Source organism: Pleurodeles waltl, chromosome 3_2 (genome assembly GCF_031143425.1).
Source record: "Pleurodeles waltl isolate 20211129_DDA chromosome 3_2, aPleWal1.hap1.20221129, whole genome shotgun sequence".
Classification (NCBI taxonomy): domain Eukaryota; kingdom Metazoa; phylum Chordata; class Amphibia; order Caudata; family Salamandridae; genus Pleurodeles; species Pleurodeles waltl.
Genome location: NC_090441.1, coordinates 189314880 through 189331293, shown reverse-complemented (window position 1 = coordinate 189331293; position 16414 = coordinate 189314880). Strand labels below are relative to the sequence as shown.

The 16414-nt window shown below is 45.2% G+C and overlaps 1 protein-coding gene across 2 annotated transcripts in view; it reads left to right on the top strand.

Annotated features, from left to right (window-relative positions):
- The first annotated feature begins 2284 nt into the window (after window positions 1-2284).
- Window positions 2285-16414, top strand: part of RETREG2 (reticulophagy regulator family member 2) — a 112307-nt gene continuing 98177 nt past the window's right edge. Inside the window, exon 1 of one of the 2 annotated variants that reach the window (XM_069227148.1) lies at window positions 2285-2605. In XM_069227148.1, the coding sequence (XP_069083249.1) occupies window positions 2418-2605 (188 nt within the window). In that variant the 5' untranslated portion in view covers window positions 2285-2417. The remainder of the gene's footprint in view (window positions 2606-16414) is intronic. The other variant, XM_069227147.1, reaches the window with a different exon arrangement.

The window sequence follows — 16414 nt, the reverse complement described above, 5'->3', positions numbered from 1 at the left end:
AGAGTCCGACGCCTCTCCGTAGATATGGCACGATTGGCATTGCCCAACAAACAAACCGCCCTTTGTGCCCATCCAGCAACCAGATTTGTCTGCAACGGTTCCCCTGAGACCTTGGCCGACTCAGCCAACTCAATAATCTTGGTCAAGGGACCCAAGACATCCAAGAATTTATCCTGACAAGACCGCCAGGAACGATCGATCCCTTTCTTGGGATCCCGCATTTACTTTGAGAAAAAAGTATATAATTTGGGGTCCAAAGAAGGCGCAGCCGCCACCCTTGTCCTCAAGCGCTGGCCTGGGACATTCCGCCCGAAGGCTGGCCCGAACCTCCTTTTCCAAAGAATGGCTTATGGCCTTGGCGATGTAAGTCGCAACCTTGGGAATGGTGACCCATTCAGAGGAACGAGGATGGTAAATATCTTCCGGGTCAAACATATCTAAGTCCTCCCAGCCTTCTTCCTCTACACTCGAGGTATTTGCAGATGGGACCATCGGCTAATGAGCCCTCATCATCGGAGTCACCCCTCCCAGAACGGGGCGCTCTCACAAAGGGATCCAGCGCAAGGACAGCAGTGCTGTCATGCTGTCCGGGTACAATATCCTCCCGGCAGAGTACAGGTTCAAGCGTTCGCGCACTCTTGCTAAAGGCTTCCCTTAATCTGGCAAAACCTTCCAGGCGCCCCGCGTCATGCTTCCGAGAGGAAGAAGAGGCTTTAGAGGTACCAGCCTGTGGGTCTGCGTCCCCAAATACACCAGACGAATTGGACACCTTGTCCATTAACCTGTCCACCCTATCTTGCAGGGAAGCTAAGGCTTTCGCCACCCCTGCGAAAAGAGTCTGTCCATGCCCTCAGGAAGGTGACGTTGGGGAGGCCAAACCTCCTCTGTCCCCAAAGAGGGAGCGTAGGGATGGTCCACAAAAGAATACATAGAAGGTGTGAACGAGGACATCACAAGAATAAAGAAGTATGTATAAATATGTATATATATATATATATACCCTGAAAAAATCCCAATAATATAATGTATGGTGGAGTATGACTCAGGGACAGACCAGAAAAAATGTGTAGCGTACCCCCCAAAGGGGTGTCAATAAATGGGGTGAGAGCACAAAAACGCCCAACCTAAATTAATAGGGCAGCCCCCTCGCCGTGCTCTGAAAGGCAAAACCAAATGCACAGGAATAAACCCTGAAGGTTCCCCTAAGGGAGAATGTCAAGCAGGCAGAAGCCTGCAGTACCGCAGCGCGGTGTCAGCAAGGGGTGGAAGCCACAAAGTCATGAATTCCTGAGGGCCGGATCCTGATAGGCCGTAATGCGATCAAAAAGCACAGCGCGCAAAGCGATGAGCCAATGATCGCAGCAGACGTGAGACGAGCGCCCCTAGCGGTGATAAGGTGTCACCGCACCACACGCTTAGGCCGCAGCCTACCGCGCAATAGAAAGAATGTCAGGTATGCAAGGAAAAAAAAACTTGCGTACCAACAGTGCAACACAAGAACAATAATACGCAGGCAGCAAAGGCAAGCGATCGTGTCGTAAGGCAATCCCCGAAGCCCCCTACAAGAACGAGAAAGGAGCGAGGACTTAACTGACGGGCAGCAGTGAAGAAAGAGGAAGGACTGTGCCCTAAGCTACCTAAATACACCTTATTATGGACAGTGAATTGGTTTATGGGTTGCCATGGTTTCAAGTGGGCATCATGGGATTTGAAGTTTTGTTCCTTCCTGGTTATGTTTGAACTTTGAACTGGCTGTTTGTAATAGCAGAAAGGACTGCATAATCCTCTCCTCCTGTCCTTAATAGAATTGGGAGCTAAGGCTACTAGAACCAACAGAAACGGTTTTATGAAACACTGCATGCTGAATGGCTGAACCATCTACCAGGCTATAAAGCATTGCACCCTGATTGGCTGAGCCATCTACCAGTTATGAAGCACTTCATCCTGATTGGCTGAGCCATATAACGGTCATTCTTTGAGTTGTCGTTTAATCTCCTTGGAAGTGTTTTGAGAACATTCTTTTTTTCTAAAAAAACTTAGGTAGGCCGCTCGAGGTGGAATAAAAGGAAATGTAATGCGTATACTTCACTCCCAGTCCACACATAGAATTGAAACCTTCCTCCAGGACAGCCAGGAATTTTTTCAGTTGTAGTTCTTAGTTTCTCTCTCTTTAGGCGTTATTGCTGCTCTAGGCCTAGTCCCTCGTCTCTTTTCGCAGCTCTCCCACGTCACCTGCTCCGCGCGCGCTCGCTCCTGTCACCCTGGCATCAGCTGATCCCTTCCGCCCCGTGACGTCACCTGCCGTACTGACTGCGGGGATTACGATCAAAACAACGAGCGCTCCGGGTCAAACCATCCCCGGGCAGCAGGGGGGTTCCGGCGCGTACCATCTGCGGACGGTGGGATCAGCACTCAGCATGGCGGATCCGGGCAGCGGGCTCTCGCCCGCTCCCCCCTCCGAGCGGGAGATCCGGCAGCTGGCGGCGGAGCTGCGAGCGGCCCTGCGCGGCTGGGAAGGGCCCCTGGAGGCGGCGCAGAGGCTGCTGGTGTGGGAGCGGCCGGTGCAGAGTGCGGGGAGCGCGGCGGTCCTCACCGGGGGGCTCTGGTGAGAGAGCGCTGGGGCGAGGTGGCATTACGAAACACCCCGGGGAGGGGATCCTGAGTGGCACCTGAAGCCAGTGCTTCCGTTTTAAAACCCAGCAGCAGGTGCATTCTGGGACTTGTAGTTCAGAAAACCGTCGGTAGGTGGGCTGGCTGTTGGTGAAGCCAGTTTGTGGGTCCTGGGGTAGGTGGGATTCTCAGTGCCATTTTTGCACCCCCCTGGGAAGGGGAGACCCTGTGTGGAACTTGAAGCCAGCGCTTCAGTTTTAAAAACACAGCAGCTGTTGCATTCTGGGACTTGTAGTTCAGAAAAGCATTGGGGGGGGGTTGCTGCTGGTGAAGCCAGTTTGTAGGACCTGGGGTAGGTGGGATTCTCAGTGCCATTTTTGCACCCCCCTGGGAAGGGGAGACCCTGTGTGGAACTTGAAGCTAGCGCTTCAGTTTTAAAAACACAGCAGCTGTTGCATTCTGGGACTTGTGGTTCAGAAAAGCATTGGGGGGTGGGGTTGCTGCTGGTGAAGCCAGTTTGTGGGTCCTGGGGTAGGTGGGATGCTCAGTGCCATTTTTGCACCCCCCTGGGAAGGGGAGACCCTGTGTGGAACTTGAAGCCAGCGCTTCAGTTTTAAAAACACAGCAGCTGTTGCATTCTGGGACTTGTAGTTCAGAAAAGCATTGGGGGGGGGGGTTGCTGCTGGTGAAGCCAGTTTGTAGGACCTGGGGTAGGTGGGATTCTCAGTGCCATTTTTGCACCCCCCTGGGAAGGGTAGACCCTGTGTGGAACTTGAAGCTAGCGCTTCAGTTTTAAAAACACAGCAGCTGTTGCATTCTGGGACTTGTAGTTCAGAAAAGCATTGGGGGGTGGGGTTGCTGCTGGTGAAGCCAGTTTGTGGGTCCTGGGGTAGGTGGGATGCTCAGTGCCATTTTTGCACCCCCTGGGAAGGGGAGACCCTGTGTGGAACTTGAAGCCAGCGCTTCGGTTTTAAAAACACAGCAGCAGTTGCATTCTGGGACTTGTAGTTCAGAAAACCATCAGTTGGGGAAAGGAGGCTGACTGCTGGTGAAGCCGGTTTGTGGGTCCTGGGGTGGGTGGGGTGTTCGGTGGCATTGCTGCACCCCCTGGTTACGGGGAGACCCTGTGTGGCACCTGAAGCCAGTGCTTCCAGTTTTTTTCCTAAACCCAGCGGCAGGTGCGCTCCGGGACTTGTAGTAAGTCCTGTTGGTAGAATGTAAGCACTGACAGAAGGTTTCAGGCATGACCGCTGTGCCCGTTTTAAAACTCAGGAGCTGGTGCACTCTGGGACTTGTAGTTCAGAAAGCCATCAGTTTTAGTCCTGTTGGTAGAATGCTAGCTCTGGCAGAAGGTGTCAGTAGTGATAGCTGTGCACCACGGGGGGGGGGGTTGCTGGCCAGGGATATGTGTGGTGTTAGGGAAGCCAGTGTGTGGGTCCTGTGGGAGAGGGGATGGAGTGATGCTCTTGTGGAGGCTGGGGGTTTATTAGGACCTGCTGTCATTAAGTGCTGCTGCATAGGAGTCGTGTTTGTGGGATAGATGAGGTGGAATGTTGCATGGGAGCTTGGGTGTTGCAAAAAGCAGGTTGTATTGATGATAGACAATCGTATTTCTAAAGCACAGGTTGTTGACTTTTAAAAAGGAACCTCAACATGTGGGAAGGGTACAAGTTTTGATAACTTCACACAGAATGTTCTGCCCTGGCAGCGCACCCCTCCAAAATAGCTATCTAACCAGGACTGGAATATGTGACTTAGAGGTTACATCCATATATGGGTACAGTAGCTCACTGAGCTTTCTCATTGGTATCCGAGTCTGTGGCCTACAGGCTACACACAGGTCTCTGCTCTTGGTGAATTTACCCACTGAAGTTTTCACTGTGATTACTTTCTGTGGCCTGAAGGCTGCACATGGATATCCGCAGGGAGTCTGCTAGCCACTGAGCTATCTAGATCATAACTACGACATATCTCAGCAAATATCTCACACGTGAAAATCTGTTCCTCTCAAACTGCTATGCCCAAGTCCATCTCAGCCAGCAGCTTCTCCTCCTTCTGCTCGAAAAATCACCCTTAACAGAACCACTCTTGGCATCGTCCTTTCTGGTCTTGTTTGCCCTTACACTGCTCCCTTGCCTTTTCTTGCTGGCCTCTACTATGCCAGCCAAGCTTTACACCCATGTGCATGTGTTTTAAGCACTCCCGTGCTCTGTCAACCTTCGTATGATCCACACATCATCTAGCCAGTGGCTTTTTCTTCATTGGATTTTCCTACCTATTCAAACTCCACAAATCGCGCTCTTCTTTTCTGGATCTATTCAACATTCTTTTAATTCCACTCTGTGTCCCAGTTCCTAACAAACTGACAGCCGATTATTTTTTCCATTGAGCTGTCGCCTTGTAGCTCCTCTCCCTTTCTTCTCTCAGGTGGTTCAAGGCCTGGAGCTCAAAGGATTGGTCCTTTACTTCAATCCTTCTCGTACTTCACCCCATATAACCTGATTTCAACGAGCCTGACTCTGTTGTACCAAGAATGGCCTCCCGCAAGTGTCCAGTTTTCTCAGGTTGGCCGCTATTCCTGCCTCCTGTGCTATTCTTGTCTTCCTTGAGTTTTCAACAGCACTTGACCACTCCACCTTGATGGACGCTCTCTCTAGATATCTCTAACTCACTGCTGGATACCTCTGCTTTTTTTTGATGGTTCAATTTCTGTAACCTGGTGCCCTTCAGACTCCTTCCTGCCCACATGCCAATCAGTGGTTATCCACGTTTTTGTCGTTTTCTCTTTCTGTAACAAATCTCTTCCTTTGCCTTCTCCAAGAATCTTTATCCTTACAACACAATTATTTACTATTCTCACCCCTCGCACAACCCAACCTCAGAATAGAATCTCTGATTACCTTTCAGCCAATCAGCAGTGGATGGTCGCCGCCCTCTCCTGCTCAAATTTTTTTGGATTAAAATAATTACTCCCTGCCACTTTTCTCTGAATCATCTGCCTGCACCCTCCTCCCAAGATACTAACCCTCCCTCCTCTAGGCACAACTACATGTTATGCTTCATGTATTCATAAAGCGCACTGTGATCCGCTAGCGCATTCTGGCGCTGAACAGGTCTGTGCGTGCACCTAGCCCCCCCAATATGGTAGATTGGGTAAATGAAAAGCCAGGTTTTCAGCTTCTTGTGGAATTCAAGTACGGAGGAGGAGGCCCTGATGTGCAATGAGAGGCCGTTCTGTGTTTTAGGAGGGATGTAAGGAAACGCCCGTCCCCGTGATCTGGTTCTGGGTATACGTGGGATGTGTGCAAGTAGGAGCAAGTGGAGTTGTCTGGGTGGTTAGTGGAAGGAGATGTGACTGTTGAGGTAGGTTAGGTGGGGCCTCAGTTGTGTAGTGCCTTGAATGTGTGAGTAAGGAGTTCGAATTAGGAGTGTTCGTGTATCCTTGTGTGATCATCATGGAGTTTGACTTGAAGATGTGGTGAGTGATCACTATCATATCCTCCGCTGCCACCTTTAAGTCACAGAATGTTTGTGAAGTAGCCACTTCCCCACTGCCAAATCCAGATCCTAATTGGCGGCAAAATATAGGTACCGGCACCGGTCATCACAGTGCATGGCATCTGACACGGCCAGGCCCTCCTTCATACGCTTTCAGGTGCAATGATGTCCCGTAAATTCAGTTTTAACCCCTCACTTCCGGTACAGGACACCTGAACCATTTCCAGCACATTCCCAGTTTCCAAGATTTCAGGATTTCTTTTTTTATAGATTAAAACTAGTGCAGCCCATGACACAAGTAAAAGAAATGAGACTAGACACAAACACAAATCTGCTGCCTTGGGGTTCAGAAGTTGTCCCCATGTTAGGATGGTTAGTTTCGGGAAATCAGTTTTGACGGATTGCCATTGATCTGTAATGCACTGTGTGGAGACGTGTGAGAGAGCTCTATTCCTTAAGGACTACCATGGCATCTGAAGAACAGTTGAGAAAGTGATTACACATCTTAAAAGGGTCTGCCCTCCATTCGATAGTTTAAATTAACACTGCCGTGTTTTTGCACGATTTGGCAAATAGAATCACATATTAAAAGGTGAAAAATAATATTTGAGACTTTGAATTAGTAACTTGCCTTAAGTTTCTTTGGCAGGCATTCCTGTGGAAAAACAATCGAGGTGACTTTAGCTGTGGATGTGAGAGGTGCGTGGGTTGTATTTAGGACATGTGAGGGATTCTGGGGCAATCAGTTGGTACTGGTGCCTAGGTATGATGATGCTAGTGTATGTGGGGCTAATTGTGGCTGTTCTGGAGTGTAACTCACTTACCATGTCATGTGGCTAAGAGGCAGTGATGGGGGTGTTTACCCTCTAACTTATCTTGTGTTTGACTCAACATCATTACTTTGTAATATTTGTGAACCTCTTGTGTAACATAACATCCATTGTTCTTTGCAGGCATAGTGTGTTCTTGTGCCTGGATCTAGTTTTTCAAGGAGACTCTTATTTTTTCCGTAACGTGATTTGGGGGCTGAGACCAAAGTGGTTGGGGTTTGTTATTTGACAAATGGAAGCTCTCCGATACCCCATCCACCCCAGCTTTAATTGAAGGTGTAACTCATGTCTGAGCTCCTGCTATTGGGTCCTTGCTTGCTATTTCACATGGGAGGTTGAAGAGAGATTTCATTTTAATGATGTGGAAACTGACATGTGAACCTGTGTGTAGCAAGTACCTTTGTCCTTCCTAGGCCTGTGTGGTGGGGAAATACTATCTTTTAGTGGTGGAGATATGTACTTGGGCGGAAAGCACCCACTCAGCTTGCATCACACCCTCACATGATTCTGTACGTATTGTTCACGAAATAAAAAGGGTCTTGCTTGCCCACGTTCAAGGGAGAGGCTTGGCCAGTACTGCTCCCAGCTGCTTTGTTTATTTACCACCTACAGATATTGATAGTTGAGCTTGTGTGTGGGACTTCCTGCCTTAACTATCGGTTGTGACAACTTATTACACAAGATAAGAGACCTGTGAGACTGAGCAAGGCTAGAAGCTGACGTCTACAGGACTGCAGACTGATTAAAAAAAAAAAAAAAGCTACCACAGACCAAGACAGTCACACCTGTCAAGTTAGCTTGCTTTCCTTTATATTGTGGCACCACTATAACCTTAGAATCCAACTTCCACCTGACTTACTACTGTTCTTTTCAAGTTTAAGCTTTTTGGAAGTCTGCTTTCTTTCACCCCTCCATTTTAGAAAAATCCAAATGAAATTAAACCTTTGAACTTTGCACGGTGCCCCCTGTACCTTGCCAGGGTGTTGCTCCACCGAGTAGTGGAGTTTGAGGTTGCCTTACCTCTCTACTCTGCTACTCATTGGCTTGCTGTTGCTGAGCACCTTCCCAAATAAACGTGTTATTACAGAACTCAACCCTGGGAAATGTCTGTTTCTGCCCACCTCACCTCCTCTTCTTCATTCTGTTTTATCCCACAATTCCCTTTTTCTTTACTCAAAAACTCACTTCTATATCGAAAAAAGATGAAGCTCCAGCAATGCCACTTGGTTTTCCCTCAGGAGATCAGTATGTTTCTAAAAGCGGAACAGTTTTGTGTCCACATTTACCCAACCACTTGGGCCAAGGAAATTGACAAATCATTATTATTTTTTTGAAATTCTGCATATTGTCCCCCTTTGCAAACTCGTAGAAAAAGCAGCCTTCACCCAAATGTCACAAAACTCTCTAATTTCTGACTTTCATACATCATTGGGTGCAGGAAGAGGCACTGAATGAGCCATATTCGCGATCTGAGACAACCTTAAAACAGAGTAGTCTGAATGGCATTGCTACATGACTTAACTTGGACCTTTCAGCTGCCTTCGACACAGTGGATCATGACACTAACCCTACACAGTATGACTACCCTCTTTGTCTCATCGAGGAAGTAGGCATAGAGGGTACTGCTCTCATTTGGAGCTCATCTTACCTATACATTAAAATAAATATGATGCATACTCCTCCTCCTTTGACATCCAGACTTTACAAAATAAAAACAGGAGTCCCTCAAGGCTCCGTCACTTCACCCCTTCTTTTCAACATCTACATGAAATCATTACCAAAACTCATCAATGTTTTCAACTCCACCTGCTAAAATTACTCGGACAGCCCAAAGATACTTAAAGTGGAAAGCCCCCAGGACATTGAAAATGGCAAACTCTTCTGTTGCTTCCAAGTCGCTGACTAGTGCATGATATGAAGCCACCATAAATTAAACACCTTAAAAAATGAAACACTCACCTGTGGCAACTGGAAAACGTATGACTTTTTCTACTCTAAGCCTGATGATCTAAGACCACAACCAAAAATATCCACAGGTGTTGGAATTGCCATGGATCTGTAGCTGTCCATGATGCCCAAGAGCATAAGATATGGAGATCAAGCTTCCTTACCATTAAAAAAGCTGTGATCCATTCTTCCCGGATCTAGGAGTCCACAACGCCGACCAGGCAAATGTTTGGGTGAAAAACACCTCCACCTTCACCAAAGAGAAGAAAGAAAGGACACCAGATGCTCAGGAACAAACAGAATATATTTGTAGGTGCCAATGTTCGTTGGCAGGCCAAGGAAAAAGAGCAGTAGCACACAAACTCCGTGCATACAGTGGGACCCACTTCTTTTCAGGGGTGACATTTCCTGTCCAGTAAAGCTAGATTACGCTAATGGGCTGTGTCGTGGCTCGCCTTTATGTACCATGAGCCAATTACAAAGAATTAAGAACTCTGCTGCCTGACTACTGCTACTGCATGTAAAGTCACAAACCCATACCTCCCCTGCCTTAAGAGCCCTCCTGGCTAGGAGAAGATCCCCTTTCAGGGTACTTTCTATCACCCACTAGGCAATACATGGCGCAGGACAACTTTTCATCAAGAAAAAGAGATCACAATATACTTCCAACAAAAAAAGATACACTCTACTGTAGACAGCACCCTGTCTCAACCTAGATGAAAAAACATGGGTAGAACTTTTTCTCTGTGCAGTCAGCTATACTATGGAATTCTCCGCCCTCCATCAAAAATACAATCCTCTGAGAACCATTTCAGCTTCAGCTTTATTTTGGCTGTCTCCCACTTGAAATTGCCTCTCCTTCAGTAGAAGTCAATGGGGAAAATACATTCTTCTGATTATTTTATTTTTTTAGAATCTCCCACTTTCCTCTTCTAAAATCTTGGCATATATGACAACAGTGTGCACCAGTAGTATGAACAAGACCGCAAAATAATAAATTATTAATTTTTTTTTTATCTTTGAGATATATCTGAAAAAAATGCATGTTTTATTTATACCTTGCACACACACTATGTGTGTATAGAGAAAATGTAACAGGTATGCACATACGTGTAGGTATATGGCCTGTACTGTAATTGATAATGTATATTTATATGCATATCATAGCATCTACATAACATACGTACATGAGTCCTTGTACATGAACTTTTATGCTTCTTTTTACGATAGTACATATATGTCAGATTATTTAAATACGATTATAGGGTACGCACCTGTACCTATGCATGAAGGCACCTACCCTCGCCAGCTTCATCTTCATATGCCTTTTAATGGATATCCTACCTGATCTTAAAGATGACTCTTCCCTAAAAGCGTTAAAATGCGGAACCTGCGATCCATCAGATCCATCCATGGCTTATCCCGGATCATGCAGACACTGCAAACGTCTATAGCCAGTCTACTCACTTGCAAACCAGCAACCTACTCCGTTACATCAGCCCAGTTTCTGACTATCACAGGGAATCAAAGCCACCTTAATAATCATCTGGATGTGATGTCTCTCTATCTGTGACCATGACCAAAACCCGCTTATGACCCAGGCCAAACCCACCCGCTGTACGTTTGGATATCTGTTGCATTTGACACAACTGACTTTATCTGATTAATGCTTCACAGCTTATCCTGGAATTGGTGGGTGAAACAAATAAGTGGTTTGGAGTAGTATGTATTGGGCTCCTTTCTTTCTGAAACTACCCCTGCTCACTGTGAAGTTCTGCAAGGATCTATCCTCTCACAGATTGTCATCAAATCCTTTAAATGGCCCAGTGGGATACAACCTGGATGCTGACCACTTTATCTATTACGAATGACACCCAAGTCATCTCGAGCAAAAGTTATTAAACTGGCTGTTAAAATCCACCATTGAATGCAAGTAATCTGTTAATCACTGTCAAATTTCTCAGACTCAGCAGGGTGAGTGAGACAAGTCTAGGGTTCAGTGCACAACCTCTTATATTAGCATGCCTCTCCGGGCAAAGTTCTCCCTGACACGAGTCGAGAAAGTTTAGAACCTATCACATTGTTTGACTGTGAACTCTTTTTAATTTCCCAGATCAGCACAACGATCGAGAACCCGTTATTTCACCTACAACACTTGTAGAGTGCCATCCTTAACTGCACCACCCTAAGGAACTTACCCTAATTCTGACAGTTGTCGCATGGAGGTACGGGGGGAAAAAAGCACATCTACACACAGGCTCTGATCAGGAATCTTTCCGTGCCTCAAAGTGCAGATCCAGACCTACATTTGAACTAAGAAGCTGTAATCAAATCACTGCCTCTTGGGTCAACTCAGTACTGGCCACCAATCAGGCGTCATTTGCATTTTGAGGCACTATGCTTTGCTCATTAGGCTTTCGCGAGCCCTACTCTGGGATATCTCACTAAGACTTCCAGCCTATAATATCCCGAACATAGACTTTGGATCTAGTGACCTGAGGAAACATGCCTATAAAGGGCATATTCAATTCAAGCAATTGGTCTTTTTTTTCAAAAATTGACAGTACTGCACCCAAAGTGTTTTTTTTTTTTTTTTTTTTTTTTTTTCCTTTTTGTTATCCACTTTCTCTATTGTATTTTATATTATTTCTTGTGTCATCATATATATCTCTTGAACCCACCAAGTATAACAAATCAGTTTCACTATGCAGACATATTGGAAATGATTTTTTTTTGGTACAGAATCCGAATTTTGAAGCTGCTTAGTAATGTGCATAGAACAAGCACTGATGCAGTCTGTATTTGTTTGAAGTTTTTGTGCTTTTTGAAATACGAATGGATTAAGAATTCACCAGCAAGAAACAAATCCCTTCTCCCTTAGATGAGGTAGGCCTGCAGACAACCAAAGAACATGTGCGTGTGGACCCTGTCCTCCGACCTCGCTTGAATTGGTATCCCTTTGCCAGACATTGCCAGAGATTCCCGTCTTGTTTTATGGGTCTGCAGTGCCTTCTCGTGCATGTGAGATAATCACAGTTCCTACAGTTTTTCCGGAACAAGTAGACCCAGGTCTTGAATGCGTCTCTGATCCGGGGTGCTGAAACCTTTTGCCACACTTCTTACGTCACCTGTGCTATTACACAGGAAAGGTACACACCTAACAACAATCCTTGTCACCTGAAAATGGGTTGGAAAATGGCTCTTTCAGGCTCGTTTCACCACAGCTTTTTTCTCACAGTGGTCTTTTTAATTATTTGTAAAGGATATCTTCCACCTCAGTCTAGATCTACACAACTGCCGACTACCTGAAGCCCACACAGATGCGGGTTATTGGCAACCTTGACTCCATCTACACCGGCTCGTTGCAGCTGCCAACATTCCTCTGTACACTCCATGTACAAAGCGACCATATGCAGTGCTTCACAAAACCAGAAATAAGTAAATGCAAGGAGATACCTTTGTAGCTGTGTGTGATCTTTACATGCATGGTTCTTAAGTGTTACTGGCATGTTTTACTTTGTGTGCCTTTAGACGTTTTCACCCCGTATTTGTACACTCGCTCCTGTTGCTCAGTAAAGATCCCAAGACCCATCTCTTAAGGAAGTGTGTAACTCATAGGAGTCACCATCCCCTTCATCCCCTGAGCGGTTACGATTAAGGACTTTGACGCAATCATGACACTTCGGCCTTCTCAGTTCTTTCAATCAGATGTCTTAGTGTGCATGCCTCTTATGTACGTTTGTACTCTCTGATTACCTACACAAGCAGTAAGTGACACTACAATACTGCTACAATATAGTGTTTAGATTTGTCTTTGATTTTACCCCTATATGCTTTTATTGTCTTGTAGGTCTGTGAGTTGCTTGGCCCTGAAACGTTCTTTAACTTTGTTTTAATTACCTATCTGTGTGGGCTTCAGGCAGCCGTTGCTGTGGATTAGATTTGGTTTATGGCTTTACTTTCACCTCTTTGTTTCAATTGGTCATTTCTTTATCAGTGGCTGTGAAAGAGCTCTCAGCCAAAGGCAGGGATTTCTGGGTGCCAGTCTTTTCTCTTTATTTGCCCTCTCATTAACGTAAACATTCTTTTTTCTTCCTTTCAATGACCTTCACGTCGGGCATAAGCCCTGCCCCTTATCACCTAAAGTCTTATTTACATGGGCTTGCCCTGTGGTTGGTACGTCAAATGCAAGCAGGTCTGTGCCCATCTGTCCATCAACCGGGCGCAGAACTTTGCACTTTCTACAGTAATTCAAAAAGCCTCCATTTCATATAACCGAGATTTCCTCCTTGGTCAGAGAAACTCTCCTTTGGAACCCTCCCAGTGTCATCCGTGTGGCTCTCCATGATCGTCAGACAATTGGCCTCTTACTGTAGTCCGTAATTCCCAAGATCATTTTAGACAGTCTAATCCAGACTTTTCCAACGAGTAGCTCATCGGTTACTGGTAGCTCTTCGGCTATCTGTACGAAGCTCTCCTGAGTGCAGCTCAGCCTACTAAATGAGACGCTTTTACTTGGTTTAATTACTATATGTATACCAAAACTGAAAAGCATGTATTCCAGATGAATATGTATGTATTTTCAGAACAAATTTCAGAAGCTGAAGTTGGGAGAAAAATGGTTGAATTTGCAAAATGTTTTTAAAGCCGATATAAGTGATCAATCATGTAGCGTTGGGGAAACTTACCGCTCATATTATTACCTTGGTGCCAGAGGCATTGTAGCTGTAGCTGTGGCTGTGATGGATTAACTGCTTAGAGGCATTCCAAATTGATAAGGCCTTTTTACTGCTAGCAACCTTCCTAATGCACTGAGGTGACCACTACTGACAATCTTGCATGGGGTGGCCACTACTGTGATCATGTCTGATAGGGTCACTATTGCAACACTAATATTAGTAAGCGGGGTGATTTTCGTTGAACATAAGCAGCTCTTAATATACAAAAGGTTGGAGACCCCTGGCCAATACCCAATTCTAATAGTGTTTTAATCACTTGTGGCTTTGTGATTTCATTCACATTCCATGGCTCTGACCTCTGCATATTAAGTTCTGAGATGTGATCATACGTGCTACAAAGTTGGTGGTTTTGTGATTATTTCTAAAGACTCTTTGGTGACGAAATCAGTTGATACTCCTCATTTCAGGAAGGCTGAAGTTCTCTCCGCAGAGCTCGGCGATTCTCCTGACTGCTAATATATCAGCCCCCTTCCATACCACTAATTTAATTCCTTCCTTTCTCATTGCATCTCTTGGTTAAAACCAACACACTGCTAACTCTTGCTGACTTCAATTTTCATGCTGTCTCACAATTTGAGGTCCCACTTCTCATTGGGGGGGCTGCGTTATATTCCATCTCACACATGGTCCGAGCATCCAAAAGGCCATACACTTGATATTCTTTTTACATCGCTTAAACTGGCGGCTGGTTGCACCTGTTTCCCCTTTGCCCAGACTGATCATTCTGCAGTTACCTTCTTGCTTCAAGGGAGTTGCTCTAAGCCCCCGCCCACCCTTCCTGCAGTGTCACGATTAAGTAGACCTTAGTCCAGAGTTTCAACCACTAAAGTGACCGCAACCCTTACAAATGCTCATCACATCCGTCTTTCTGACTTAATAATGCAACTACTTTCAGTAATTGGATTACAGCTGCTCTGGACATGTCCATCCACAGTAAGTCCACAAAACATCTTCATTCCCGTCCTTCTGTTCCTTAGTTCTCCACTGCTTTTAGACGTATGAAACAAAAGTGTAAATTATCAGAAGGTAAGTGAAGATCCTGCAATCTTTCCCACAATAAGAATCTTTATCGAAAGGGCTCTGAGGGATTATAAAAGACTCCTTTGCTCTACACAAATTAATCGCAATGGAAATTGCACTTGAATTTGTATTCAGTTTTAACTCACCAGGAGGATATAAATCCCTTTGTGTACCCGCCCAAACTCTCTGCAATGATTTGTATAATTTTTCCCAAATAAAATCATGGATAAAAACAGACTCTTAAGCTAGCCATGCTTTACCCACTGTCTCAACAACTACACCCAGACATCCACTACCACATACTCATTCGTCTCACTTACAGGAGAGAGCTTGCTTTTTAATAAAAACGTTTTTAACTACTGGGCTGCCGCTCAGTCCTTGCCCAGCTAAACATCTCAAGGAATGGGCCCCTGTTGTCGCTTTTTAATTGGCTTACTACTAGTTAAGTACCAAATCTCTAAAGACAAGCTTTTATTTTCCCTTTATTAAACAAGTCTTGGTAAAGCCAGAAGGTCTGGTGTTGGCTGTCAGCATTTGTTTTGGCTTGGACCTTGTTTGTTTTGTAGAAGTTTATTGTTGAGGGAGTTGCCAGGCCCTCTCCAGTAGTAAAAAGAAAATGCATAAAAGCAAAACCTTTTTGGCTCCAAGAGGCGCACATTGGACTGAAAGGAACTACTTTGTGGGTGTGCTGCTTGTGAAAGAGCAGAATGCTTTGTTGGGCACGGTGAAGTTAGCCAGTGGCTGAAGTGGGCTGACACATTGCCACATGTTGTATGCTGTTGTGGGCAAAGGAAAATTTTTAATGCCAGAACAAAACACAAATGATGTAGGCAAATGTGTGGGAGTACTTCGCAAGTAATAGGTCTGCGGCCTTCCGTTTTCCAGGAACCAAGAACCCTCTTGTATCACTTAACTCTCTTAGGGTAGCCAAGCACAGCAGTCCAAGGCCCACTCAGGGAAGGTGGTGTGGGCTGGTACCCCACTTCACTGGTATGTAACAAACATGTAAAAATCATTGTCCAGTTAGTGTGTGTGTTCTTGTAAATAGGATAAGTAGTTTATTACTCACACACTACTAAACAGTATGCATTCATTTATGAATATCTACAAATAGGAAGATGGAAATACCTATGGCGGCACTCCTAGTAGTCCACATCCTTAATGAGCCCACAATACCCCTCCAACCTGGACTACACACAACATAAAAGAGGTTGTCATCAAAAAGCACGCCTACTGCTTTGTCAGTGTGTCACTGCATAAATTGACATCAGAAATGTCATAAAAACTAACACAACACAATTAACATTGATGGTACCATTTTACAGTAACCTTTATTCTACCTTATAATATTTCCTTGTCACTTTCACCATTGTCAGTTAAGCATTATTATCATTTTAACCTAGCATGTGCAAGAGTTTTCTTTTACTTGTAAGATGCTGCCACTGGAGCTCTAGTTTACACAAGCTGCACAGCAGCAGACCTTATCTGAATTGGCAGTCACAAGCAGTTAGGACTCTCAGTTCATTTTCAAAGAATTTACAGTGAGTGAAATTCAGTTGGTGTGATACTCGCAATAAAATTCCAAACCTGGATAGTCCAAAAGCAAAAAAATGTAGAGGGAATGATTGATCGGAACCCATTTGCTCCAACCAATGGATAAAGAAGCCCCTTTAATTAAGTATATCCTATGATTTTAGTAAAATCAAAAAGTTGTAGTTAATGTCTGACCTAAAAAAAAATGCGTTTGCCTTATTTAACTACAGACTAATC